Source organism: Melanostigma gelatinosum, assembly GCF_949748355.1.
Source record: "Melanostigma gelatinosum genome assembly, chromosome: 12".
In the NCBI taxonomy this organism is placed as follows: Eukaryota; Metazoa; Chordata; class Actinopteri; order Perciformes; family Zoarcidae; genus Melanostigma; species Melanostigma gelatinosum.
Genome location: NC_136645.1, coordinates 16,867,827 through 16,895,673, shown reverse-complemented (window position 1 = coordinate 16,895,673; position 27,847 = coordinate 16,867,827). Strand labels below are relative to the sequence as shown.

Sequence of the window (27,847 nt, the reverse complement as noted above, 5' to 3'; positions counted from 1 at the left end):
CCCAATTTCATTTTCACATAACAAATGGCTTCCTCGGTGCGCCATAGATTAGTCTCACTAACCCCTCAGAGTCAAAGAGTGAAAACGAGCACATGGCAGGACAACACTCAAAGTTACGAGTCGAGCAGAACAGTCGCTCATGAATAAAGCGTAATCGGTTTTACGTTATTAAAAACATCTTTAATAGAGCATTTCTTTTGACATCCGTCTCATATAAAGTGTTTCAGTGGGCAATAATTCGAAGAATACACACTTTGAACAGTACATTGTAAAGCAAGACGAGCATCATTGATCTTTTATGGGACAAAATGAAAACGCAGTTGGAGCGAGAAGACTGGATGAAGAGGCGCTAACAAGATTAGACGTCTGCTCTCTGTCCCACCAAAGAAATAGCAAAATAAAGGGTCTGTTGTCCGTGGAGAACAGACTTACTGCAGCATGTATACAGCCGAAGGTCAAATAACATGGTCAAACGTGTTAAACGCAAAATAGAATACGGCAGAAATAATAATAATCATTTTATTATATACAAATACCCACGATGCCTTGGAGAGGCCTGCTAGAGAAGCCTTTGATGGACAGAATGCACTGCGTCAGCATGCTCCACTCACTATATTGATAGCTTGAACTACAGCAACATGCGTTGATGGTTGAAGATGTCCCTCACAGCTGCGGTCCGAATGAGTCCATTGCATTAACGGTCTGCCTGAATGGCTGAGACCTGTTGAAGGGAAACGTTTGATGCTGCTGCCGTTGCTGCTTGACTCACACGCAGTCTCTACTGTGTCTTTGGTACGGCGAAGTCCCAGGCCGTGTCCTGGGCACACTTACACATGGCCCGCACCAGCCGAGTGAAGCCCATGTCCTTGGGTTTCTCCAGCCCACGCATGAGCCGCTGCTTCATAATTGCTATGAACTCCCGATTGCTAAGCTCTCCATTACCTGAGGAAGACAGACAGGGAGAGAGAGGAGGAGGGAGACAAAGGGTGATGGACAGGGGAGAGATGATGAAATAAAGAAGAGCGACGGGAGGGAGACGACGTCCATTTATTGATGATTTCCAACCGTCATTTGAGGCTTTATTTGCTTCCCATGAATGTAGTCAGCCAGGTACTTACCATCGCAGTCGAACAGAGCGAACACCACGTCACACACGTGGTCCGACAGCTCCACTTTGGCCACGGTGCGGGCCACCTGCTTCATGGTGACTGAGAGAAGGAGGGAGGAAACCACAGAGAGAGAGAGAGAGAGAGAGAGAGAGAGAGAGAGAGAGAGAGAGAGAGAGAGAGAGAGAGAGAGAGAGAGAGAGAGAGAGAGAGACACCATCTTGTGAAGGAGAATAATAGAGGTGCGTGTCACACAAGCCAGCTCATAAATGACTCATGTGGAGGACATTGTGTGCCAGGCAAACTGCTTGGGATCGATAGCAGGCAGGACTCCCATTCACCGGTAGACTTTATGCGATAGAGAAAGCGAGAGAAAAAGGGGCTGAGAGGAGGAGGAGGAGGGGACGGGCAGCATCAGGACATCTAGCTGAAAATGAGACTGGCTGAGGGGAATGAAAAAAAAAGCCTCTGGGTCATTTCAGAAAAACAAATAGATAATAGAATGATGAAAACCTACATAGACTAAGACTTCAAAAGGCACACAAGAGGAGGAGCATGAGGAAGAGGAGAGGTTGGGGATGAAAAGAATATCTGACAAAATCTCCCTGCAAATGGCAAGACAAAAAAAACCAGCTGAATCACTCCACATAGAAGTGGCCTTCTTTTCTACCTTTAATAATGAGCAGTTCCAGATAACACCCACATATGAGAAACTGTTCTAAAAGGATGTGAAATCATCAGAGAGTGAGATGAAAGAGAGAAACACAAGATGTAAAAGAGAAGAGAGCAATAGAAGAGCTCCTTAAAGAATACTTCACCCACAAAATTACTCATATCCTGTTGCCTTCAATTCTTTTAGAAAACACACCGTACGATTTAAAACACATCCACATGAACAGTCTCACGCCTGCGGCTGGATGAATGAGACTTGGATTATACTGCACGAGTTGTGTGAGCTTTTTTATCCACCGTGGAGGCATGCGAGAAAAGCAACGTTTCCTTTGAGGATTCAAGGCAACAAGAGGTGAGTAATTGATGTAGAAATGATCAGGTTGTGGGCAAAGTATTCCTTTAAGGCTCGACGAGTATGGAGACGGTTTAACTGCACGGACAACGGGAGCACGGAGATAATATGCAGACGCATGCCTGGCAGCTCTCAGCAAACCTACAGAAGCCTGATGTTTTCAATACCCCTCTACACCCCACACACACACACACACGAGCACCTCGGGGTAGACCCTGCACTCTTACAGCAGCAGCTGCTTCATCAGTGAATCAGAACTAATGGCTGTGTTGACAGAAGACATATGGAGGCCCATTGAAGGCCTGAATCACTGTAATAAACTAAACATTGAGTCATCAAACAACTTGCCATACTGTCAAAGCTACAGGCCCGTGCTGCTCTCGCATTTAATCCACTTTCATTGTTGGGATCTGACAGACGAATGACTTCAGTAGAAGTTCATGTTGTGGAAGGAAGTACGACTCATTTAATGAGCAATTTGACGCTCAGCAATTGGTGTTTTTGAATAATCATTGCGGACACATTCTTCAGGAGTAAGAATGCCGAGTCGACAGTCAACACGGTCAACATCATGAACCTTCTTCATGGAATCAAACCCCATATGCGATACTATTAATGTTCAGCATCTTTCTACAATACAATGCATTTACAATCAGTTATTACCTCTTTATAAATGTATTTTTATCATATTTTACGTATTTCCACACCGGTTCAAATTTCTTACACACACAAGGAAACAGCCTTTTAACGGTTTACTCTTCACTCTTCATATTTCGTTGAGCTGGATGAAGTTACTGCCGACGCAAACTAAACATCCAACAGCAGCTGCTTCACATTAAGAGCGTTCTCAACCGGCCAAACCAGAGGTAACGTCTTTCTGTGACGGAGCCAGAGGAAACGCAATGAGCGGGTTGTATGAGCGGTTATCAAAAATGTTTCTACTAAACAAGACTTTTGTTTCTGACAGCAGATCAGTTTTAAATGTTGCACGGGAGTCATGGAAGCAGATGCAACCAGAGTGAGCTAAATAACAAGTCTTCTTACAATCAACACGTGAAATGATACAGACACTTGCAAATGACTAAGTAGGAAGAAATGTAAACCATACTTGTTTAATTTTCACTTGTTTCCTTAAGAATTCATTCAACTTTTTTTCTTTTGAGGAAGCGATGAGGAAGATCCTAGGTAGATGAAGAGTTGCAGGTGACTCACTTGCACCCCTCCAGCTCCTCAACGAGGTAACCCACATTTTACAGTGTCCTGCTGTTGTATTGGCTTGTATTGGTTAGAGTCTTGCTTGACTCTACTTTAGAATTGTTGTTAGAGCTTTTGTTACGCTCCAGTCAGCAGCTTGCAGACGGCATACACCGTCCTGGAGCAACCATGTAATGACGGGTCCGCCCAGTCCCAACACTACTCTCCCTCCTCCCCCAGCGATGACGACGCTGGCATGTGTCAGTGGGCATCGGTAGCCTGCAAAGACAACCGTCATGTGTGCACGTTCGTGGCTCTTGGATTCAATGCACGCGCTCTCCTGCCGGCCTGGAGGAAGGTAGATAAAAAGGACGGATGGGCAAACCGATGACAAATGGCTGAGCAAGGATTGGGAGCAAAGCCAGGCAGAAGAAGGTGGGGGAAGCCAATCTGGAGTGTGAGCAGCTCGGAGAGACCGAGGGTGAAAGTGACAACAGTTGAGGCTGAAGGGGAGTAATTCTGGAGAAGAGAGAGAACGGGCGCATGTGGGCGTACCTTTGTCTATGGAGGCTCCAGCCATGTGGTAGAAACTCAGGGCTGTGTCCACGTCGTTCACGTTCTTTAGGAAGGTAAAGAAGTTCTCCACCTCCTCAAAAGTGATGCCCTGCACGAGATGAAATATACAAAAATGAGTCTGGGTGAGAAAACTGCCATCTTACCGGCGGCATTAGAGCTCCCAGATCGTTACAAAAACATCGTCGTTACACGAGCTGGGACCGCACAGTAACATTCCGGGAGCGGCTCAGCAGTGTGACACAAACGACAAGAGGAAGCGGGCAGCGGCAGTGGACACACGTGGATGAACAGTGTGTGTGTGTGGCGTGGAAGAGGACAGGGGAACAGACGGTCTGAAGATACACGTGCACATAGAAACACGGACGCACAGTCACACAGCTGCCACGCTGCTGATGAGCTCAATTGCAAAACAAAAGAGAGCAGCTGGTCTCAGGCTGAAAATAACTATTTTTCTCATTTACATTACAGGTTATGCCAATGCTGAGACACACCGGCATGGAAAAGGGGGGGAATGGGGGGGGCTTACTGCAGTTTAATTCCTTAGAGAGACAACTCTGGCAGCACCAGCCTCATCTCTTTCTCATGCCTCGGAGACACGGCAGCTTCCCTGCTTTCTTTTCTCTGCTAAACACGGCATTTAACCATCAAATGTGCCTTATCATGCTCATGTGATGCTTACTATCTTTGGGTAAAAAAACATAAAAGGGATGGATCTTTACTGCAAAACTTCTGGGGATACGATATGCATGCGCGTATCTTCAGTCAATTGACTGATGGGGCTCATTACGCTGAGGCAAAGCACCGGAAATGGGAGAGGGATAGGTGTATATACTCTGAGCCCTCTGCATCTGGAATATTTTGACATCTCTCTTGTGTTTGGTGTGTCCCAGCAGAGTCATCTGACTTGCTTCGAGCCAGGCGGTGGTGTTTTGTGAAAGTACGTGTAGGGGAAGGAAAGTCAAAACTCTTGTTTGCAAGAAGCCGTGCATCTGAACTACCGGTAAACAAAATAAGCATCCCGAGTATAATAAGTAGACGGACTCCTTACGTTGTTTACTGATAGAAGAGCAACCAAGGAGGACAAAGCCTGAATGCTTTATTAGGAAGCTCTAACAGAGATGGAGTAATTGTGCCCTGCTGCTGAGCACTGGCGTCTGTGTTTGGTCACCACAAACGGAGACAGCGGAAGGTAGAGAGTAAGTGTCAGTAAGTAGATAACGGCAGGCTCCGAGTGCGCTGTCCTCTCCGGGTGATGTATCACCTTACGTCCCAGTCTGTCTCACACACTCGCAATGTCCCGGCACAATCTCCTTTTCAATTCAGGCACCCACCGTCAGCCACGCATCCTCACATGTAGGCCGCTTTATGGAAACAGTCCACGCCACCAAACGTAGCACCACATGAAACCACAAAGTACCAATCGCTTAGCTCAGGAGTTCCACAATAACAACAGATTGATCTACCTGTGCGTCCTTGAACATCTTCTTCAAGCCCTTCTGCATCTGCTTGAGTTTCCGAGAGTGGACGCCGCTGTAGGCCAGCAGCATACCCCCAAACTGTCTCTCGCTGATTCTGCCGCTCACAGGATCGTTCCTCTCGTACTGTAGCGTGAGAGAGACACAGATGAAGACTGAGTGCTGTGCAGAGGGACAAAACTAATTAATAGGAAGGAGGAGGGCATGGTGAGATGGGGAACAGTAAATACTGGTGTCAGGCTTCCGGTTGAACCATGCTTGGAGCCGGCATTGGCGACACTAAATCTGAATGTGCAGGCTTTTATTTCTTTATCATTATTATTTTTTTTACAATGTCCCACTGGGGTATGGCTTAACAGCTGTGGGCCGTCGCTGTCTCAGGTCAGTGGATTTATGTCTGAGTCTATGCGGCTCTCTGCCTTCTTTCTCTCTTGAGCACGCCGACCTCACGAAATGTTAATTTGTCGCACTTGTGAGAGGCAGCTCATGACTGAGCTGAAATAAACCTGCAGTAAAGATTTCAGGGGTGACCTGACCCGCAGAGGATCTACCTGTTGTGAGGAGAGGTCAAAATTAAATGAGTTTTTCAGCTTTGTCTACTGAAAACGACACTATTAGAGCGGTGAGAGTCAACCACAACAGTAAAGATGATGGCAGGACGCGCTTAACGACAGCATCTCTGGTTATTCTGACATTTCGGTTGTCATGCATCGACATACAGGCTTGATAGAGACGGCGACAATGAATTCCTGCAGCTTTTTAAAATGTATACATGATGCTCTGAAACCTTTTTGTAATTCCAGCTTCATTGGGAATTAAAGAACAAGGGGATTCATGAACGTTATAAAGACAAGAATAAGAAAAAACTGCTACAGCTGGTGAACAATGGCCTCGGGTGAGCTGCAGGGTCAGCACATAAAGAAAGAGAGGAGTGAATTGGATTGTATTCTTCATGCTAGTGTCATTCTCATCTGTGGGGTTATGATTTCCCTCTCACAGCATCGTGGTATCATTAAGAACTGACAGATAGCGCTTTCTTTCTGGCAGATGCTCCGACTCCAGTCCTATTCTTGAAGCTTCAGATGACGGCACCCATTACGGTTCAGTGATCAGCGAGGCACTCCCCACGCTAATTAAATGGATTAGGGTAACCATATGCTCAGCAACACTGATCGGTTGCTGTAACTGTAGAGGCACGAGGAGGGGTCTGGTGTCACGCTGAGGAGACAGAAGATGGCTTCTATAACCAAATGTCACAGCTTTGAGAGAGTGACACTGGCATAGTGCAGACAGACAATCCACACAGTGCGGCCGTCATCCTCTGGCCTGCTTCTCATGCGTTTTATATACAACGTCATAACAGGAACAGTGATATTTACTAGGGGTGTAACGGTACGCATATTCATATTGGACCGTTCGGTACAAGGCTCACGGTTTGGTACGCATGACGAACCGAATAAGTTTGAAAATAAAAAAATAATAATTTTTTTTTTTTTTTTTAAACCTTTATTTAACCAGGTAGTCCCATTGAGATTAAAAATCTCTTTTGCAAGATGTAAGTAACAATACTACATAACATTAAGGAGCAGTTTTTGTTTTTTATGCTTATGTGTTGCTAAGAAGACACCCCAGAAGATGAGTCACTCAGGTATAGTTCCATCATTGTTCAAAGTCAAAGAATAACTTTATGATGTTAGTTTAATGAATAAATATATTTTAAAATAAAGGACATTTCTCTGGCATTTATAGTTTTCTACTGTACCGAAACGTACCGAACCGTGGCTCCACCGTATCGTACCGAACCCAACCTTGAAATTTGTGATCCGTTACACCCCTAATATTTACTGCTGTCCACTGTCAATTAGCATAGGCTAGACCCTGAATAGGTGCAGCAGAGACTAAGATTTAAGATTACAAGATATTTATTATAATTGGAAGCAATAGTAGAGTAGCATAATGCTATATTCCCCCACTCGTTCATTACCTCTAGTTTGAGCACGTCATGCTGCAGTTTCCTCTGAAACTCCAGAAAGCTGCCGATGGTGAGTTTCCCCTTCAGGTCTACTCCAAAGAAGTAGGTGGTGAGAGCCGAGCTGCAGCCGGCCGTCTTCAGGGTGTTTCCTGTGGTAGAGCGGTCGCGATGCCGCATGCCCATGCTGGTCTGGGAACGAATGATGCTCTGGACCTAAGGATTGAGGGGACGAAGAAACCAGGACGAAGGTTTCAGAGGTACTTGTGACTATTTACTGATATTAATCCATTACAAATCAGACAACTGCCATCAATAAAAAGCCTGTGAGGTTTGTATAAGATTAGCTTGATTTAAAAACTACTTGGTTGCGTCATATTAAAAAACAGTTGAAAGCATCTTTCATTCATTCTCTGACATAATGAGGTTTAACTTAAAAAAACTCTATACAAACAATACTGTATATCATGAACTCTCCATCACATCCAGTGGTAGAGATCATGATATATGGACTAAGTGCGCAGCACAGCACTTATCTTTTCCCTCTGAGAAAATGTCACAGTGTTGCACATCAACCTTCCTTTAGTGCCTGTCAGCGTGAGTTACTGGCACCGGGGGTACAGCACCGTGGGTACAGCATCGTCCTAACGGGTGGGCTGGCTGTTTGAACCGAATGTCTCCTTTCAATATGCCGAGTGTGTGCGTGTTTTGTGAGCGTGTTTTGTGAGCGCGTTTTGTGAGCGCGTTTTGTGAGCGCGTTTTGTGAGCGCGTTTTGTGTGTGTGTGTGTGTGTGTGTGTGTGTGTGTGTGTGTGGCTACGCACCTGTTCAAACTCCTCAAGATCCACCTCTCCATCGCCGTTCAGGTCAAACATCTTGAAAGCGATCTCAAAGTTCCTTTGGGGAGCTGGACACAAAAAACACAATTCTGAAATCAATACAACACAATATGAAAATGGCACGTCACAGTGGATCCACCGAGCTTTCATCATAACCCCCCCCCCCCCCCCACTACCACCCAGTGGTGCAACATGGGGCACTTTAGAGGGGCCGTCAGACTGCACAATGCCTAATGCTAAATCTGGAATATAAAATTTGCATTAATGACATTTCAATTTGCTGCACTGGTTTTCAATCTGTGTACACTTTCTGCAAATGGCATTTGCTGTACTTCTGCTGCTAAACACCCACGTCACTTTAACGACCACGCGGCCAGAGACAGTGAAATGAGTTTTCAGGCCAGCAGCATAACACGGCTGAGTTCACAGTGTTAGCACCCACCGTCTGATAATGACAGAACAAACAAAAACGGGACTGGTTAAACAAACAGCGCTTCCATTTAGAGTAGTTTACAGAGACTCTTTTAGCGCCTTTCTCTTTCCCTCTCTTCCAACCCCACCAGTCGAGGCAGATGGCCGCCCACCCAGAGCCCAGTTCAGCCCAAGGTCTCTACCGTTACAGGGAGGTTTATTATCGCCACTGTGCTTGATCGTGAAGGAATGTTGGCTCTCTGTAAGATATACACCTGCTCTATATGAAGTGTCTTGAGAGAACTTCTGTTATGATTTGATGCTATAACTGCATTGAAGTATTTAAAAAAAAAAAAAAGTTGTTTTAAAGTTTACAGCTGTTACATAATGTATGTAAGCATTTCACTTCATTGGAAATCATGTAACCATTTAGGCTATTATTTTGAAGCTTTCTTTGGTACATTTTCCCATCATAACAACACTGTTCATCTGATTTAACGCAATAATGTTTACACTCATTTAACGCAATGTTTACACTCATTTAACGCAATAATGTTTACACTCATTCTATTATACAACATCTATTTGATAAATTATTTTTATTGCTTCACTTTTTACTACTGTATACAACTATAAACAATTCCTGCCTTGGCAAACAAACACCTTCAAGGGATATATTAAAGATGAACAGAGTCATATCTTACGAATGATTCCGTATGAAAGCAGTAAATGTGTACGACTATGAGGCCTGAACCAAGAGGCGAAATCCTCCGTTGCACTATTTTTGCTGCCGTGTTAAATGGATTGAAAGCAACCATAAGGCACGCTGTCGCGTCTGCTTAAACATGACTTGTCCTTGAAAACTTCCCCAGAGACTTCCTCCATATGAACGGATTATATTAAACGGTCAAGCTAAGCCGGGGATATGACTTTACCAGGCATTGGAGAGTAAGGAGTCAGAGCCTTATTTTCATTCTTATGAACTGTGACACATTTAGAAAAGGAGGTTTTGTTTCACGTGAAAGTTACTCTCTGTATTCACCACCAATGCAGCTCCAGCTAACGGATTATGTGAAACACATTATTTACCGTGAGAGAACTGGAGATCAGACAGACAGCTCCGTAACCCGGCTAATAACTTCATGTTGGAAAATATCGCTGTGTTTCAATTTCCGTCTTAGACTGATGCAGTAAAAAAGAAAGAAAAAAAAAAGCCCAGAGCAGAGAAGGAAATGAAAAGATCTTCTTTGGGTTTGATTTGTGATCAGTGTGTAGGATTTGAAGGGCGTGGGATTGGATGGGATGAGTCATATCAGCACCATTAAAGCTCTGTGCAGTCAACAATGTACTTACTGGACAGCACAGTGGTGAGGAAGATGTAGTCAGAGAAGGAGATAAGGCCACATTCTCCCAATGTGTAAAATATGCTGTCCTCGTCTGCAAACTTCTCCCTCTCCTGGGCGATCTTCTGCTCATTTCGGTCACAACCAAAGGAAAAGGTAGATTAAAAATTTAGGATTTTTTAATTCAGCACAAGCCTTACAGCTGTTACAGTTGTGGCTTTGTGTGTGTGTGTGTGTGTGTGTGTGTGTGTGTGTGTGTGTGTGTGTGTGTGTGTGTGTGCAAGCAAGTCTGTGTGTGTCTGAGAGTCAATCAGAGACTGTTCAAAACACAGGATTGTACACACCTACTATACTTCCACACACACAAACAATATTCCTGGTACACAAGGAGGGTGATGGAGAGACGGTTTTTCACAATAACAGTCATGCAAATGCTGCATACACATGAAGCCGTACAGGCAAGTGAGGGTTGTAGTGACAAGCAATTAGTTTGTGGTAAGTTCCAAACACTTTATCCACCCGAGGCTGTACTCAGTGTGACACTGACATAAAGAGAGGAAAAACATCACGAGAGACTGTGACACAAACACACACTATCTATTAACCATATAGACACAACCCCAAAGTATTAATTATTAAAAACAAAGTGACTTTACACACACACACACACACACACAGTTCACCGACGTTTTTCTGTCAGCATGTGTATATTCACAGCATTGCATGAAAGAGTGACTTAACCACATGCACACGACACACTCGGTGATAAGAGACTTGAAAAGACAGCGTCCACCAAACAGAGTGGACAGACGGACAGAGCATGCCTGGGGGGGGGGGTGGGGGGGGCTGGGCCACGCTGAGGCCATGTGGAGTTACCTCCGTCTGTAAGAGGTCCAATTCAGGGGAGGAGGAAGGAGGAGAAACAACTGTTAGAGAGCAGCGTGGCCTCTGCTGTCTTTAGCAGGGCCTTGAACGACAAAGACACGCATGTGCATTTATAGTGCACACACACACACACACAGACACACACATAGATAGCATCTTGCTCAAAACTAGATAATTGGGGGATACCGCTCAAATTGAATATGATGTCTCGCTGTCTCTGCAGCTGTGATGCAGCTCCACTAACGAGTCTGTTATTATAACAGTCAATTAAACTCATTATCTGCATTGTCAATGGAGCTATATGCTGAGTGGAAATTGCAAATGAAAGCTAGTCCCATGTTCTCTCTTAAATTAATTGGGAAAAGCATACACTGAATACTAAAATGTGGTGGCATCCCCCTATAACAGCATAACATCAAATTCTTTCAAAGTCGTTGAAATGAACCGACTCCCTCCTCGTGATGAACAGAAATCGCTGCTAAAGACAACTGGTATGAGCTTCTATCTATCCAATACATCACTGTCCCCAATTGGTGTCTTGACTCTTACAAGTCGATGACGCAAATATAGAAAATAGTGGTTTCTATTGCATCATCTTTTGTTGATGCCATCTACTGTAGATTTTACAGTACAAAGGGAGAAGGGAGTGGGAGAGAGAGGGGGAGGTGAGAGAGAGAGAAGTTATTTTTGGAGCAGTGCTACCGGTTGAGAGGCAGACACAGAGAGATAACAAAAGGCAAACATTTCATTCTTTGTGCCATACACATTCAGGTGAGTGCAAGTGTAAGAGAATGCTAGAGAGGGACAGGCATGTAACACGTAATTAGAGTAAAGAGGGAAAGTGAGAGTAATCGAGGTTGGTGTTGGCTACCCGACACACAGAGACAGCCTTCCAGGCCTGAGGTGAGCCAGAGTCCTAGCACCAGTCCAAAAAAGAGAAAAGTGTGTATTTTAACGGCACAGACGGCTACACAACTACGCACGAACACACCGGGCCTCGTTATAATGATCAGAACGGAGGCACAGAGCACATTAGGCATAATAACTCGTTTTTTTCAGCGTCCCGAGTCAAGGACGAGAACACCCCCGCAGAAGAGCCAAAATGACGTTCAGCGAAAATTCACCCGAATATAATTGGCCAAAGAGAGGAGCCAAATAGCACATTCAGCTGATAAAGAGGAGATCTCAGAGTGTGTGGAAATACTAACCAATAAACACACAAACATGGAGCCCTTAGTCTTCTGATGCAGCCGGTGTTCCTGTCAGAAGGGAACACGAGTCTCTCTTTTTAGGATCCCACTCTACAGCTACAGACTTCACTGTGCTGAGCGCACAGTATAGCTTTCACTCTCTTGCTCTCGCTCACCTACACAATGTGCTATCATACTGTAAATCTCTCCAACAACTGTATGACGTAACACTGCACTCTCTCCAGCAGACAGAGAGCGATGGCAGTGTGTATATCAGGCTGCGCTGTGGCTTTTAAAAACCATGTCATGTTCTCCTCTTCATCCTCCATCTTTCCTTCACCTCCAATTCCCACTGAAGTCGTTATAAAAATGCATTTATAATTTAGAGAACTGGTAAAACACGTTTTACCTACAAGAGATCCCCATTAGGTTACTTGATTCCCTAGACTTTGCGTCTTATCAGTCGAGTCTTTCATCAGTTTTGATTCATCTACCCAGAGGACATCATGCCTTTCAAATATGCGGCTGCAATCACTAAAAGGATCTCAACTTCATCGGAGTCTGTATTTAACACTCATCTTAGATTTCCCCCCAAAGCACCGATCTTCAAATGACTGTAAATCTAATTGCTGCAGCACTCAAGTTAATTAACAGCCACCGCCTCGTCTGCCAGCGCGCGTGTCTGTTGATCAGCGGCAACTTCGCAGCGGTCTGCGACGTCGGTGAGCGTGATTCCTTTTGAAACCTCTGCCAGTTACATGACAGCTGTGCTGATGAGGAGGCGCGCACCTCTGACATCCAGCATCCTCCTCTCGTATTAAAAGAAAACAGGCAGTTGGTGAAGTGACTGTGATTGACATCATTCAACACACTATACTGTAGACTTCTAGCGTGGACACTTACTAGATTTACATCACATGCCACCCATCCATTCTCTGCTCGCTTCACTCTTGTTATTTATGCTGCTCCGCCAGCACTTTGTGTGGCCGTGCGCTTGGCTTTAGGAGCTGATGGCATCTTTAGACTTGCTGGCTGCAGTGCTTCACTATTGATTACATCTGTGACCCCGTCCAACACCGCAGCTGCAGATACCCCGACAACAGCAGAGAGTAGATGATGAAAGAACCGGATATGGACACAGTTTGTGTCGCCATATTAATGATCGCACAACAGACGCAATGGCGTTTCTCAGACAGTGTCAGAAGACTCAGTTGTTTGCGTGGTCTCCACTGAGCATCGCAACAAAGAGATGAATTTATGAGTCTAGGCTGAGTCCTGCGAGACAAATGCATTAAAAATGGATCAGTACCTTTGTGTGATGGGGTAGCTCCGGGGTTACTGTCACTTTGACAGGTTTCAGGGGAAAAGGGAAATCGGAGTGACCTGCTCGATGGAAAAGTCAGCCCGAGCCTGCGCCTGCCATTTGTGAGCGGTGGCTGTAAGCTCTCCCTGTGTGTAAGTGCACTTGTTCTGTGCTACACCACCTACAACTAGGGCACCGTCTCCATCCAACTCCCAAAGAAAACCCCACACACACACTACATTATTCTATACTACGTCCTACTCTGCCTTGAACTGCAAAACACCCATAACCAAAAAATGTATCCTTGACCATCAGAGTGGTCCAGAGTTAATATTCTCTCCTTGTTCGTGATGACGCAGTCTGTAGGTGGGCGGGCGGCTGTGTGGGTGGAGAGAACACTGATGAATTAGCTTTCCACCTCTAGTCCCAGGGGCCACTGCAGAGCAGGTGTACTGTTAATAACTCCTAATTATTCTGGGAACACCATCAGAATAATGTACCCTGATGTGGAACGCTCAATAAACAAGTCACTGAGGAGTGGCAGCTGTCTCGCGGGGGGGAGAGGGGGGACCGCATTAGCTGACCATGTGTACAGACAACCCAACCTCTATTACTGTAGATTAGGAGAGCAGGAAGAGAGCGCGAAAGACTGGGTGTGTGAGTGTGTGTGTGTGTGTGTGTGTGACTGTGTTAGCCTTTATAAAGACGAACATTGACAGAGAGGGCAAAGGAAGCATGTGAGAATAGAAGACAGTGCGAAAAGATGCAGAAATAGAGCGGCGGCGGTCCAAACAGCGGCCCCTGGGAGCTTCCTGTGAAATCAGAAAGAGTGAACATGACAACAGTTGGTGTGACAAGAGGCTCGTCCCCCCCCCCCTCCACACTCCCTCTGAGTGACAGGTGTCCCCTCTCGGTCGCAGCTAGACGGGCGTGGCTTTAGAGGCCACAGCATAGGAACAACTTTGGACACATTTCAGATGGCCTGCCTTCAGTGACTCTAAACCATGCTCTACAGAAATCATGCAGCACTGACATCCGGAACATCCAAAGGACGGATTTGTGAGGGCCATCAAGCACATCAATACAGCCTCCACGTTTAGCTAACACGAGCCATTTCCTGGGTTTCCCCAACAACAACCCCGTGAGGCCACCATGCGCAGAGAGACGGGGCGCCACCACCAGCTACTTTCTCTGTGAGGCACAGGCAATAGAGCAGTGCATGCTGGGAAAACGGCTAGAGTGCCAAAGCGTGTGAAAAGCTAGAGCTGATATTTCTCAGAAGGGATGAAGGAGAAAAGGTGTGTTCATAAAGCAAGACAAGAGGGAGTGCAGGGGAACAGCACTGCTATAATTGGGCATTGACCAATACGGGTTCCTAATGAATGACTCATTTTAGCTGCTCTTCGCATCTCAGCTTTGCAAGACTTGATGTTCCTCTTTGAATTGGACTATAAATGTATGTGAACTTTAGTTTGGGGCACTGGCTAGGCTGTAAATTATGCAGCAGCGCTGCAGTGTTTAATAATCCCTGTAGAGGCAATGTATAAAGTCTTCACTTTCAATAATTCAGCAGGGAAGATATGGCACGCAGCTGCCTCCAACAAGCTGTACAAAGGGCACCATCTAATAACAACACAGGGTGGGAGTTTGCATACAAGTGCACACACAATGGGGTGTGCCTAGTTCTGCTCATGCCCGTCACTAGGAGCTCAAGTTGTAACCTGCCCTTTTGCTGCGCTTGGCTTATCTTCGCGTCATCCTGACTGACAGACGCATCCAGACCTGCTCAAAGGCCAAATCATTTAGCAGATAAAGCTCATAGGTCAAGGCTCATTTATTTAATGTAAATGTGTAGATCAGAAGCATTGGTGAAACATTGTGAAGCATTTCTGGAAACTAGTAGCAAGTAAATGCTCAAATGAACTAGCTCATAAACATTTATGTGAGGGATATAAGCGGTTTAAGAGTTCTGGTATATGAATTTAACAGATAAGGCAGAGTGGTGTTTCCTCATCCTAATCTGTTATTTTCCATCGAAGGACATCGGAGTGTATTATTGCACTTATGGCCACTTCCCACAGGCAGTAAGACGAGATGTACTCATTCATCAACCGTCCCTAAATGTTGTTTTAAAAACGGTGGACACTGAAACAGACCTAACTCCTGTTATCAACAGAAGCAATGTGAGGTGATCTGCGGTTTAATGGTATTTTGGTCAAACTGTTGACCAGCCAATCAGAAACACTTCTTTCCACTGGCATGATATAGTCAGCCTTATCATATGAGAAGATACGGTGGTGGTGCTAAATTATACTTCCGTCCTTCCCCCCATCGAGCTGTGTTCAACACCTACAGCACGTATACCCTGTGACAGAAAAGCTAGATGTAAATTCAACATTTTATTAGCGGTCTACTGATTTCTTGTCAGAAATGATTCACGGAAAAACCCACAGCTTGGCTGCAGTCGTGGTCACAAAGTTAACCGAGGCTGTGACTCCGGTTTCACACTTGCTGAAGCTGAGATGTGGGAAATTGAGAAAAACTACTACTGCTGACAAGCCAATTGAGCTGTTCCCCTGGACTAACCACGAAGCCACGCCCTCCGTATTACTACAGAGGAGTGATAGAGTGAATAATACAAAGATAGAAAACTGTTCAGAGACAGAAGAAGAGGGAGTCGGTAGAGAATACAAAGTGCAGTTTTTCATTCAGGTGCACACATGCTGCTCGGCACACATCCCCATACCTGCCAGAAGTCCTGCAGAGAGGGAGGGGCAGAACGGGAAGGAGATGAGGAGAGAGGGAGGGGGACAGAAGAGCAGAGGAGGGATGGGGGGGGCGGGGGGGGGGGTTGTGGGTGGAGAATGGGGAATCAGTAGATGGAATGATTGGGGGGGGAGGGGGGGACAGTGAAAAAGTAGGGGATTTTGGGAGAAGGGGAGTTTGAGGATGATGGTTATTCGCGTAGCAGGGAAGAGAGAAAAAATGGAGGGATTACTCGTTACGTGAATGAGAGAGGATGGCTGATAAGAGCACGAGAGAATAATCAACAGTTCACAACGTCAGGTCACAGCAACGTACGGTTGCGGCAGCAGAAAGCATGCCCGCATGATTAGGGTAGCAGAAGAGGGAGGAAGGTGTCATAAAACAACCGGTTTTCACATTTCACATTTCACGACTTCTCTAATAACTGTGTTTTCATGGACAGGAACATAAAGAAATGAAACAAACATGGTGGGTTAATATGAACAACAGGTGCTGAACAACTCTATGTAGCATGTTATGTTGACATATAGACCGAACCTGGACAAATAAGTGTCAGCGGGGGAGAAGTGAGAGGTTTATAACACGTACACCGTTAAACACTCTTCCACTCAGCTGCAGCCAAACTGTATGTACGTGACACATCTCTCAGTTGGCTCGGCTATTTCTAAATAAAACTATGGAGAGTTAGACACAGAGGTCCTTTAAAAGAGCTCTCATGTTACAATGCTGCACACCTCTCTATTGACCTATAGCCTTCATTGCTGTTTACCACCCAACCCCCAGATGAAATGTTCCCCTTGTACCAGGCCACACCCTCCATGAGTTACACACTACACATACTTGCCGTGGCCATTTCATCTAGATTTAATTATATGCAGGTTTAAGTTTCATGGCAGGAAAGCGTAATAGTTTATTCCTTCTCCAACTAGCTAGGGGGGGGCCCTTTAAGCCAATGAGGAGGAGGCTTTGGGCAAAACAGGGTTGGGCAGAGCCGGGGAGGGAGTGGAGCTCTCGGGTCGCTCTTGCCTTGGCAGGCAAATCTCAGGGGACAATACAAGCTCAATACAGTATCGGAGAAAAGCATGTGTCCAGAGATTTGCCAGGCAAATAGAGGAGGCCCGGAGATAGGGACGACATTTACAGAAGCAGAAAGGGGCCATTTTGATTTCAGGACGCCAGATTAGCTAATGCTGAAAATGAACGAGGATGGTGGGCTACTGGGTGTGAGGGATGCATTATTGTCTTTAAATGGGTCATTATGCACTGGACAGACCCACTTTGTACATGTCCCTCGTAATGACTAAGTGTGGAGCTGATCCGTTCTCTGAGCCAGGCTTAACCAACTGAAGGCAGATAAGATCCAGGTGTGGGCTGAAAACAATATACTTCATCATTACCCTTCCCTTTCATTTAATTCCCTTTCTGGACTTTAAAGAGCTCAAGCAACATTTGGAAGGCAAGATATTCTGCTAATCTGCTCTCGCCACAATTAACGTGACTGGGAAACAGCACGAGGCGACAGTTGAGAAGGAGACAGCAAAGCAGGAGCGAAAGCAAAGATGTCAAAAAAGGCAAACAGAGTATGAAGGGTACGGTCTGTGACAAACAACATCCTTTAACTTCAATTCAGAGGGAAGGGAGACCACATTTTCAAAACATACACCTTGGATGCTTTTCTCCTGTAAAACTTGTACCTGCAATAGACGTGTCTCAGCTTGTGCACAAAGATAAACAGAAATGCATCCAACAAACAACAAAGTGGACACGGAAATGCCTGCTTTCTTAGCTGTGTTGCTTATGGTATCATTTGAATATTATTTATGAATTTCTGCACTCTTTGCTGACATCATTTGCTCCACTATCTCTTTGCATATGTCATCTTTTACGATGATGTAATCCCCCTGGCCCTCATGAGCGGTAGTTTATTTCTATGACATTGAGAAAACACCACAAGCCTAAAGCATGAATGAATGTGGCAGTTGTTTGACTTACCGGTATATTACATTTCAGAGACATTATTCAGTTCAGCAAACGCCACATTCAAATTAAACTAAAGCAGATGCTGCACAATATTTGATGAACAACTTTAGAGGTATACACAGAAGGTCAGGCCCACTTATGAATCAGTTAACATGGATTATTTTTTGGACTTTTATTTTAACTTAACGTCAGTAAGTTTCCTCACTACTGCACTGTATTAAGGCCACACTTTGGAAAAACTCGCTTCTAATTCCTTCTCTGTTAATGCATATTTAAAATCCAAGCCATGAACTGATAAAGCCCTCAGTGTATTCTGGGGATTATGAGGCCTAATTATTAAGAGCAGACGTCGCTGGAAGTTAGGATGAACTTTTAAGAGTTAAGGGACAAATTTCTGAGAAAACCCTGAAAAGATAACTTTAGAAAAAAAGGATATATATTTAAACAAATGTCTAATTACCTCGGTTGTATCGGGTTGGTGGCAGAGAGAAATATCTCAAAACTTCAGCACATAAAACTGAAATTATCTTAACGCCGGATACCACCATGGGTAGTCGGGGTAAGTGAGAAAAGAAAATCAGTTTGTCTGTATTTTGCATGAATGGATTTCCTAAGCAATTATTGCCATCGGCCATTGTGGGAAATAAACCCTTCTGGCAGACCGGGAGAAGAAACAAGCTGTAATAATATGTTATTAGCACAGCTAGGAAATGCAATACTATACACTATATTTATGAAATCCAACAAGTTACTTTAAACTGAACTCATGAACTAGGGCTGCAATGTTTCTGAGACGTAACTCCCTGCTGCTGATGATTGACCCTCTCCCCACTTCTTACCTTTCCATCATATCGCTTCACATGGAACTGATCCAGGCCTAGATCTAATAAAAGAAGACAAGAGAGAATACAAACAGATGTTCAGATTAGACAAATAGACGACACGATGCGAGGCGGAGCAGTTACACAGCCGGAGCATTAGGATTTATGCCTCGCATGAAGCAGAGCAAATGTATTTACATGCCGTCATTACCGAACATTTCGTAATCACTGACACGTGCTCGAGATTAATAACAGTCATTATCAAGCCATTTCGCTAATTCTTTCAAACAAACAATCATCAGCATCCAGCTTCCGACTCTTCTGATCATCAGTTAGAACAAAGTTCTCTTCCAGCACACCGAGAACAACAGTGTTTTCATGTATGTGTATGTACATCAAAGCTTCAAATGAGTATCTCAAGGTGTCTGGGTTCACTGCTAACTCAATGAATAATGACTTCAACGAAACACACACACGGATCAGTTCATAAATGAGTCTTATTTCCTTCTATGGAGAAGGCACCAATTCATTCTGTGACTGAATAGAATTCCTCTTCCTGCAAGAATGACTTGAAATGTGATTCTTAATCAAATATACTTCAAGCATTAGTTGAGCGTGAAAAAGGAAACCCTCCCTCCAAATGAATGTCATTCAAACTAAAAACAGTTGAGGTGATAAATGTCTAAGCTCCCGTGTCAGGCAGCACTTCTAACCTGTTAAATGAAGCATAACGTATTCAAACATTATATCAAATATTCAAGAAGTCACGCGGGCCGATGGACTAGTAGCACAGTGACCTGCTGAAACAAGTCTCTTCAAATGAGATTTACTGTGAGGGCAACGGCGAGAGTATAATCTCATTCAACGGAACTTCGCTTCATCAGCATTACAGAAAACCTTTACAGAAAATCACTTTAAGACCTCTGAAAATAGCCTATCACCTTCCCCATGCCGCGTCAATACTCCTTTAACTGCAGGTCAGTGAACACGATCAATACATTTATCAAATGAGGGGCAGGATCACTAAGCTTAGGGACACACTTCCAGACCACATGACAGGCAAACAAGGGCCGTTACATGCACTTAAAGAGGCCGCCTTGTTCTGCTCAAATTCAATAGGACACGACTGGTCTTCCCAGCATTCCTCACTGTTCCACGATCTATTCTGCTCAGGGCAGAGGGAACAACCTAGTCATAAAATTTAAATTGCAAGTTGTTAAGGACCCCTTATGTGTACCGTGGCCTTATACATATGCTATATATTTACAGGCTCTGTCCACACAGACTGTTCTATTATAAGTATTTTTTGTTTTTAAATCAGGTTCATGGTTTATTCATCATCTAAGGGCCCGGGAAATCTGCAGAACATTAAAAACAACAAAAGCAGACGAATCAGCATCTGAGACTCAATCATTTTCTTTTTAATTGAGCGGGGAGTCTGTTGGTTAACTTCACTTGAAGTGGCTGCCTTTGAAGTAAAACTACAGCTTCTAATGGATTTTTCATCAGCTTCGCTGAACCCTTCTCTTACCCAACAGAGCTCGGCTCATCATTACTTAAATTCCAGCTTGGAAGCAGGATAAATAAAGGAAGAGCTGGGGAATCACAAGGTGAGGAGGCAAGTTACTGGGTCTAAGAACGGAAGGCAAATGGGGTCCGAGCTAGGCCGAGTCTGATTGGCTAACATGCGAAGTGTTGAGGTGAGCAGGAATGGCAGCGCGGACGTGACAGGCTCGGCTAAGTCCTTATTAAGCGCTAACTGCAGGCTTGCCTCCGTTGATGAATGTGGATGAATGTGCAGGATTTAATGAACAAGCTCTACATTCAACCACAGGTCTGAGATGAGAGGCTAATATACTCCCATGTCATGTACATCTAAATTAATTTCAGTGTTGAATAACCAGATATGGACAGTTAAAGACAAGTGCCGAAACATATCTATGAAAAATTAAGCTCCCCGCCTTGCCAACCCTCCCCTGGCTTTGGATCACATCTCTCTCTCTGGCTCCGTGTGTGACGCCTGAGATCTGCTCTGGTCTCAACCTGTTAATTGAAACACCAACTGCTGTGTCGCGAGTCCCTCAACTCAGCGTGATCGGACAGCCCCGTCACTCCCCCCTCCTTTCATATTTGTGAACACAGTCAGCGGGGTAGTTATAGCATGAACTTGTCATTAGTCTGGAACTGCCAAGCGAGGGGGGGGGGTTGTAGGATCTTGGCAAGGTTTCCAGGGTATATATGGGGTCAAGAACCAGACTGAACATTTACCTTACAGAACCAGACTGAAGGAATAAATAGAAACGGAGCATGCCGGTGGGAGCAAAGCAGTCACTGATGAAGACGAAGCAAAGGTTCTGAAAGAAGGAGAGGAGACTCACTCTCAGGCTGCTTCTCGTTCGGCGTGATGGAGCGTATGAAGTCCTGGGGCGTCATGTAAACCTCAGCGTCTCCATGCTCGCCGATGACCTTCAGCGTTGCAAAGTAGCGAAAGATCTTGTCTGGGGTGGAGTAGGCTCTAATCCGGTTCTCATACTCCATCACCTGCCAAACCAGTCAGGAGCCACAATTAATCACACTGCATTTCACACATTAGGTACGACCACCTAAGCCTCTACCAAATCAAAGACCCAACAGTATTCCAATCCTGTGTGGAGCAAGCTAAATGGTCCTGAAGTAAAGCTAACAGAGTGTTGAGAGGGTGAAGGAGAGACCAGAACAAAGAAGCAGGTGGCGGCAGGAAAACAAGAGGATGGGGAAGTGTATTAATCTCCTGACTCAACGATCACACAATCAAAACAGGAACTAGTTCTATCAGCATCAGTCGGACTGACTGCAGATCTAGCACAGCCACACAAAGCGGTGCCCAGCAGGTGAGGCCAACCGCATGGCATCACCGACACACCAAAGTCCGACATTTCGGAAGATACAAAAAAAACTAATGTATTCAGCTCTGCTACGAGCCGCGTCAATGCTTGCCTTGACGCTGCCATTTGCTTTTCAGCAGAAAGTTTCAAAACAGATGCGGCATAACTGTGACTGACTGTCTGTTTGGGAGACGAGCTCAGCCATGTAAATCCACACAGACTGTTATTTCACGTGACATTGAATGCTTGCCTACACAAAGTAAAATACATTTTACAGTTTCAGTTTGATAACGGAAAGAGTGAGAGAGATGCACAGGCTTTGATCAAACTAAATTCTCTGGAGCGATGATTGCGTGCTTTCGTGTTGGTTCCCGCTTTTTAGCAGACCTTATTGGTCTATCGGGAAATCACAGAGACCATGCCCCCCCCCCCCCCAGAGGAGACAGCCATCAGTGTGTGGATGAGAGGTAAATGAGATTTACAGGCTACTGATCTCAGCATCACCCTCACTGATGGAGTCCCAATGCGCCTTCTTTTTTTTTTTTTTAAGCTTTCAGACATTTGTGCCCTCACTTTCCATGACAAAAATTGCACATTTACAACCAGGCGAGTAAAATTCAGTCACAGCAGTCATTTATTTTTTGTCTCCTCTGGTTTTCACAGAGTGTTGCGCAACATCTGAGACAAGTGCGGTGAATCACTTCAAGTGCTGAATTTTAAAACGCACATTAGAATGATAATTACCTCTTGCTGCATTATTTGCATTTGAGATATTTGAGCATTATTCAGACAGAATAAATAAAAGACAAAACATATGGACGGACCAAAATCTCAAAAATATTCTCAAGACACGAGGAAGCACTTCCCACCACGCATACTGTACAACTCCAGCAACATTCGACCATCAGCATTTGAAGCCCAGATGCAAGTGCTCGGACATTTACACACAGAATTGACTTCATCAGACCTAGACTCTTTATTTGACAGAGTGAGTGAGCTGGCACAAACAACCTATCTTTACCAACACACGAGTGGGTCCTGCGATGCTGTGATTCACTAAAACGGTTTGCTCCCTAGAAGCCTGTGTGCTTTCGGCAGACTGAGGCACTTTGTACATACATCCTTAAGTCAGATGTACTATTGCATCACATTTCCTTTGAAAAGATTGCATTGAACGTTCGAAGGTCTTCCTCTTTCCTTCTCCTCCAACGACAGAGCTGCAGTCTGTTTATACGGCATCGTATCAGAGAGCCTTTATTCTGTCATTTGTCATCTGGTGCCTAATTAACAGCAATAAAATGTTACGGGTGGTGCATTCCTGTTGTTTACGACAGCAGCACTGCATGCTGATTACCTTTGTATGTCTCCGTAAAATATTCTGCCAAAAATATATACTGGCGTTTGCATATTGGCCATTGATTGGGGGGGGCTTTCAAAGCACCATTCTAGAGGTGAATTAAATACCGGACTAACTGAATGTTTATTGTTTATTGATTACCTTGCGGTCACGGAATCCGGAGCGCGGCTTCTTTTTTTTCCCCTCGCCGCCTTCACTTCCTTCTTCGTCTCCACTGCTGGCCTCCACCGATTTCTCCGACTCCGTCTCAGAGGCGGCATCCCTCACAAATTCTGCCCCCTCCCCGCCTGGTTGCTCAGAGTGTCGGACGGAGGACCCGGCCTCCGCATATGCTCTAGTTAAACAAAAGATTAGAAATACGTGAGTCTATGATGCTTAACAGTTAAAACAGAGAGCAGGAACGATGAGTAAGCATTCTGCACTGTGTTTTGCTTGCAGAGGGGTCTACCGAGGCAAACTCCCACTTGACCATTTTTCCGACTAAATTGAATATTGGAAATAATAAATGACCGAGTCTGTCGGGGGTATGCTGAATAATTCAGTTTAACGAGACACAAGGAGAATGAAAACCAGGGTGAAGGTCTGGAACAGTCTCATCCCATCAGACACAAACACCCTGAGGCGCCATCCATCACTCTGCCTCCTGCAGCACAGTCATTCTGTCCCTGTAGAGCTCTCGCGTCAACACCCTTTCCACTGTTTTGCCTGAACTAAACACCAGCCTCCTTTGTAATGGATATCCATAAAAATTGTGACGCGACAAAAATGCAGGTAAGAAGCTTTATGGGTTGCTTTCCCTCACAGTTGTGTAATGCTGGGAATCCAATTTGGCATGTGCTCAAAAGTCAAACTGCCATCAAATACTGCACCGCAAACAAATATACGACAACCGTCTTTGGCGTTGGTGAACAAGTTTGTATGATCGTAAAATATAAAAGACAAACTGCCCCTTGAGGGACAAATTAAGTATTTTTAAACGGAATTGAATCAAAGTGTCAGAAGGCCACGATAATTTTCTCAGACTTACCTTTTCCAGAGCAGCCCAGCACCAGCAGACACGCCGGTTACCCCAGCCAGGGCTGCCAGCATCAGCCTCCTCTGGCCAGAGCCTCGCACTGCCCCGCTGTGGTAGCGCCGGGACAACTGCACTAGTCCCAGAGAAACGGCGGACAAAGCCCGCAAGCGGAACATTCTGCAGAGAAAAGAACAACGGGCGCGGTGAAACAGCTGACACTCATAACGGGGCCTCCACAGGACTGTACTGCTCAACAATTAAGACGTTCTACAATTTTGCTTTAGGATATTTTCTCTTGCATGTCATGACAGAAAAAAAAGTCATGATAGATGGCAAAGATCTGCATCTGTTATTGCAAACATCGACAAATAGGTGGATGAAGCTGTTTCAAACCACACAGCTGAATATCACATAGAAGCGCTGACACCGCCTTTCCATCCTTCTGCAGTCATAAGCCACTGAAGTCTTAGGTAAGGATTTGGAGAATTTGACTAAAAAAACTAATTAACACTCATCTCAAGAGGCGAAGCTCAGAACAACAGCAGGGCACCCATGGGACCCGTCTTCACACAGCGCTGCAGGTTCAACTGTACCTTCAAAAGTCAATGCATTAATGTCCTGGAATCCTCACAGGCAGCTAAGCTCCAGAACTACATTTTCAACTTGGACCGTTGCTTCATTCAGCTATGTCATGGAAAGATGATTAACAATTAGGCAGAGGGGCCACTGGTGTGTATCTGTCGCTCCCCTGCGTGTACCAAGGCTGGGACAGACGACTTCATTCCACTGAGGCTTGCAGCTGCCACGTGTCGATATCCTATCAACTACTGAGCCATCGACTGTCAAACGGACGCAGTAGAAAGACTGAAGAAGGCATGGCATATGCTAATGCTCATTTATATTGGGACTGAGGGGAACAGCAATCCATGAGGCTGGAGACAGACGCTTAACGACTGGTGCCAAACATATTATTGACATCGGTGAGACGAAAAACCTATTCAGTGAAACAGAACCACTTTCATGAAAGTCGATGGTGCGGAAAACTCTGTCAGCACTTGTGTTGTGGTTCTGAACATGCATATTTTGTTGGGGACACACTTTCAATTTTGGATGATCTCGAGCTCTGGCTCCCATGTGGTTTGAATGCACTCATTGTAAAGTCTCTTTGGACAAAAGCCTCCACCAAATGAGCGTGTCTTATAATGTAATGACGTGCCAAAAACCATGAACAATTAGCCATATCTGTCAATAACAAAGTGAAATGATGAATTGAGACAATTATTTCTGAATCATTTCTCAAATGTCGACTTGGGACAATTCATTGACGCCCATATTAGATCTGCTCCAAATCTATTTAGAGGTTTTATGTCCAACTGGAACAGTTTTTCATCTCCGCCACCGATATGTACACACACGTGTCAGACAAGCCTGAATACACAAGAGGCAAAGGGACAAAACAACAGAGTTATTTTTCTTGGTCTGTTTGACTCCGAGCTGCCAGCTGAGGACCGCCCATTTAGGCTCGTGTAATTGATGTCTTCCTGGGTCTTTGAAATATGTCAGCTGAGCATAAATTCATAATTTTCAAAGTGAAAGTTACCCATGATTTGTGAAATCCCCAGCTGGGGGCTTGGCACTTGTAAAGAAAATTGATTTTTACAGCGAGACACACCAACGCTCTCTTTTTTCTCATTAGCCTGGCAGAACTTTTTGAAGAAGGGGACACTGGGAATGTGAGCCGTACTACAGCTACAACTCCCGTATGTCACAGAGCACTGAAGGGGACTGTGGTAATATAACATGGCAACGACCTACGACCTTTGGTGGAGAAATCTCTTTTGAAGACCGTACATTCAAAAACTTACAAATACAGGAACAATACATTATTGCACATTACGCATTTTGTAACAGCTGGACAGACAAAACTGATGGACATAATTTTGTTATTTTTGGTATGTTTGGTAAAAGCTTTCTCAAGGCCACAGCTCATTGACACATTCACCTTTGCTGCTGGATATAATCAACGTTACAACCAAACTCAACCAAGCGCGAGCTGAGATAGTGGCCTCAAGAACACCATCCAAATATCAAGTCACTGGCATCCGCCATTTCTTGCCTTTGTTCTACATCCATAAAGCAAGGTACAACGTTAGAAGTATAAGAGTTTGCCATATTTATAACATAATCCAACTGTTTATATAATGACTTGTAGTTGACAGGGTCTCTTGAGAGATAGATTGGTTTAGTCATTGTTATCAAGATAAATTATTGTCCAAAATTGATCACTGAACACTTTAAATATTACCTCCAACATCAAACCCCAGCAAAGTATTTATTCTTGTATTCTATTTCACCGGGGACCCGGTAAACCAATATCGCTGTTGGTCATCAACATTATCCACCTCCTGACAGTTTTGTGTTGAGAGGTCCACAAGAGAAACATAAGTGTTAATGTTGCGTGAACACTTCTCTTACTCGGGTCGATTGCATGCTATAAAAACAAAAAGGGACAGAGAAAGGAAAAGTGGGCAGTGTCACCTCAACAGCCCGCGGCTCTAAAAAAGATGTCCTATGCCCTCATTTGAAACTAGTGATCCATTCCCCTCCAAGATGCTAAACGTTGCAGTTCCTCTGTTGCTTAGGGATGTTTTCTACCTCCGAGTGGTAAATAAAAGGAGAAAGAGGAGATTACTGTCAGGAGTACAAGACGCACAGACAAAGAGAAGCATGTCTACCATCTACCCTTCTTATTTGGACACTTTTAAATTGCTTAGATTAGAAGTTGACGAAAGTACCTTTTAAAAATGTGAGCAACCCTCATTTATCCGTTTTGGAATTATTGCCGGAGATGTACCAAGTACACTTGACATACATGAAACAGATAATAACACTCATTTTGACAGGAGGGTGTCTCACAAGATAAGTTCGCCACTTCTCACTGCCCAACTGTGATATCAAGTGTTAAGACTGTGTGCACTGCAGGTGAATTGGTGAAAGAGGTTAAACAATTTAGCAAAGGTGTCACAAATTGACAATCATTGTGCAATGGCCTGAACAGACCTGGCAACTCAGTTTGGTCAATTGCTCCTGTTGACACCAACATTTACCACAACACACAGCTGTCAACGGCTAACCGCCAAATAGATAACGTTAGCTAAGTTATATCATTAACGTGGCAAACACATAAGGGTCAAAAACATGATGGCTATGGTGTCAACATGTCAGAGCGGAAACCCGAACCCCCAAAAGTTGTCCCCATGATTGACAAGGAGACCCCAATGTTTTGTTTTTAGCCGTAAGTTGACCACGTAGCCATCAGCTTGCAGTAATATAACGTTGGCGTTTAGCTGTCTGCTAACCAGCAATAACGTTACATGCTTTCAACGCCAGTCCTAATTGTGTATCACATGTAAATGATAATGTGACAGTGCTTAGCTATCGAGTCCAGCTAGTCCGGATAATTGTTCCGTAGGGCAGCTAACGCTAGCTAGCAAGCTAACAGTTACCATTAGCATAATGTCTACTGTTAGCTCGGGGAGATGCTATTTCCTCTGTTACACACAACTTGGCGTAGATGCGGTACGGTTACTCACGTTAGTGATAACGCAAAACGCCAGTCAGTTCCAAATGATGAAATGTCTTCTTGCGTTTCGTCTTCACCTTCTTGTGTCTGCAGAGATGGAGCGCAGCGTAAACAGCAGTTCCGTATTAACCAACAACCGTGCAGACA

General features: G+C 44.7%; 1 protein-coding gene across 1 annotated transcript; it reads right to left on the bottom strand.

The window, feature by feature from the left end:
- Nucleotides 1-158: 158 nt before the first annotated feature.
- Nucleotides 159-27,839, bottom strand: micu1 (mitochondrial calcium uptake 1). Its single transcript, XM_079280948.1, has 12 exons — nt 27,711-27,839; nt 24,130-24,294; nt 23,244-23,436; nt 21,260-21,422; nt 18,900-18,943; nt 9,947-10,061; nt 8,168-8,250; nt 7,360-7,560; nt 5,364-5,501; nt 3,880-3,988; nt 1,119-1,208; nt 159-942 (listed from the first exon to the last, which is right to left on the bottom strand). Exons 2-12 carry the CDS (start codon nt 24,291-24,293, stop codon nt 779-781), a joined length of 1,464 nt encoding a protein of 487 aa, XP_079137074.1. The 5' UTR covers nt 24,294; nt 27,711-27,839; the 3' UTR covers nt 159-778.
- Nucleotides 27,840-27,847: the final 8 nt, after the last annotated feature.

Coding starts and splice junctions, on each gene's coding strand:
- micu1 (XM_079280948.1), bottom strand. CDS start 24,293: ATGTTCCGCTTGCGGGCTTTGTCCGCCGTTTCTCTGGGACTAGTGCAG. Junction 21,423..23,243: donor CCGGATTCCGTGACCGCAAG/GTAATCAATAAA, acceptor CTGGTTTGGCAG/GTGATGGAGTATGAGAACCG. Junction 1,209..3,879: donor TGGAGCCTCCATAGACAAAG/GTACGCCCACAT, acceptor TCCTTCTCTCAG/TCACCATGAAGCAGGTGGCC.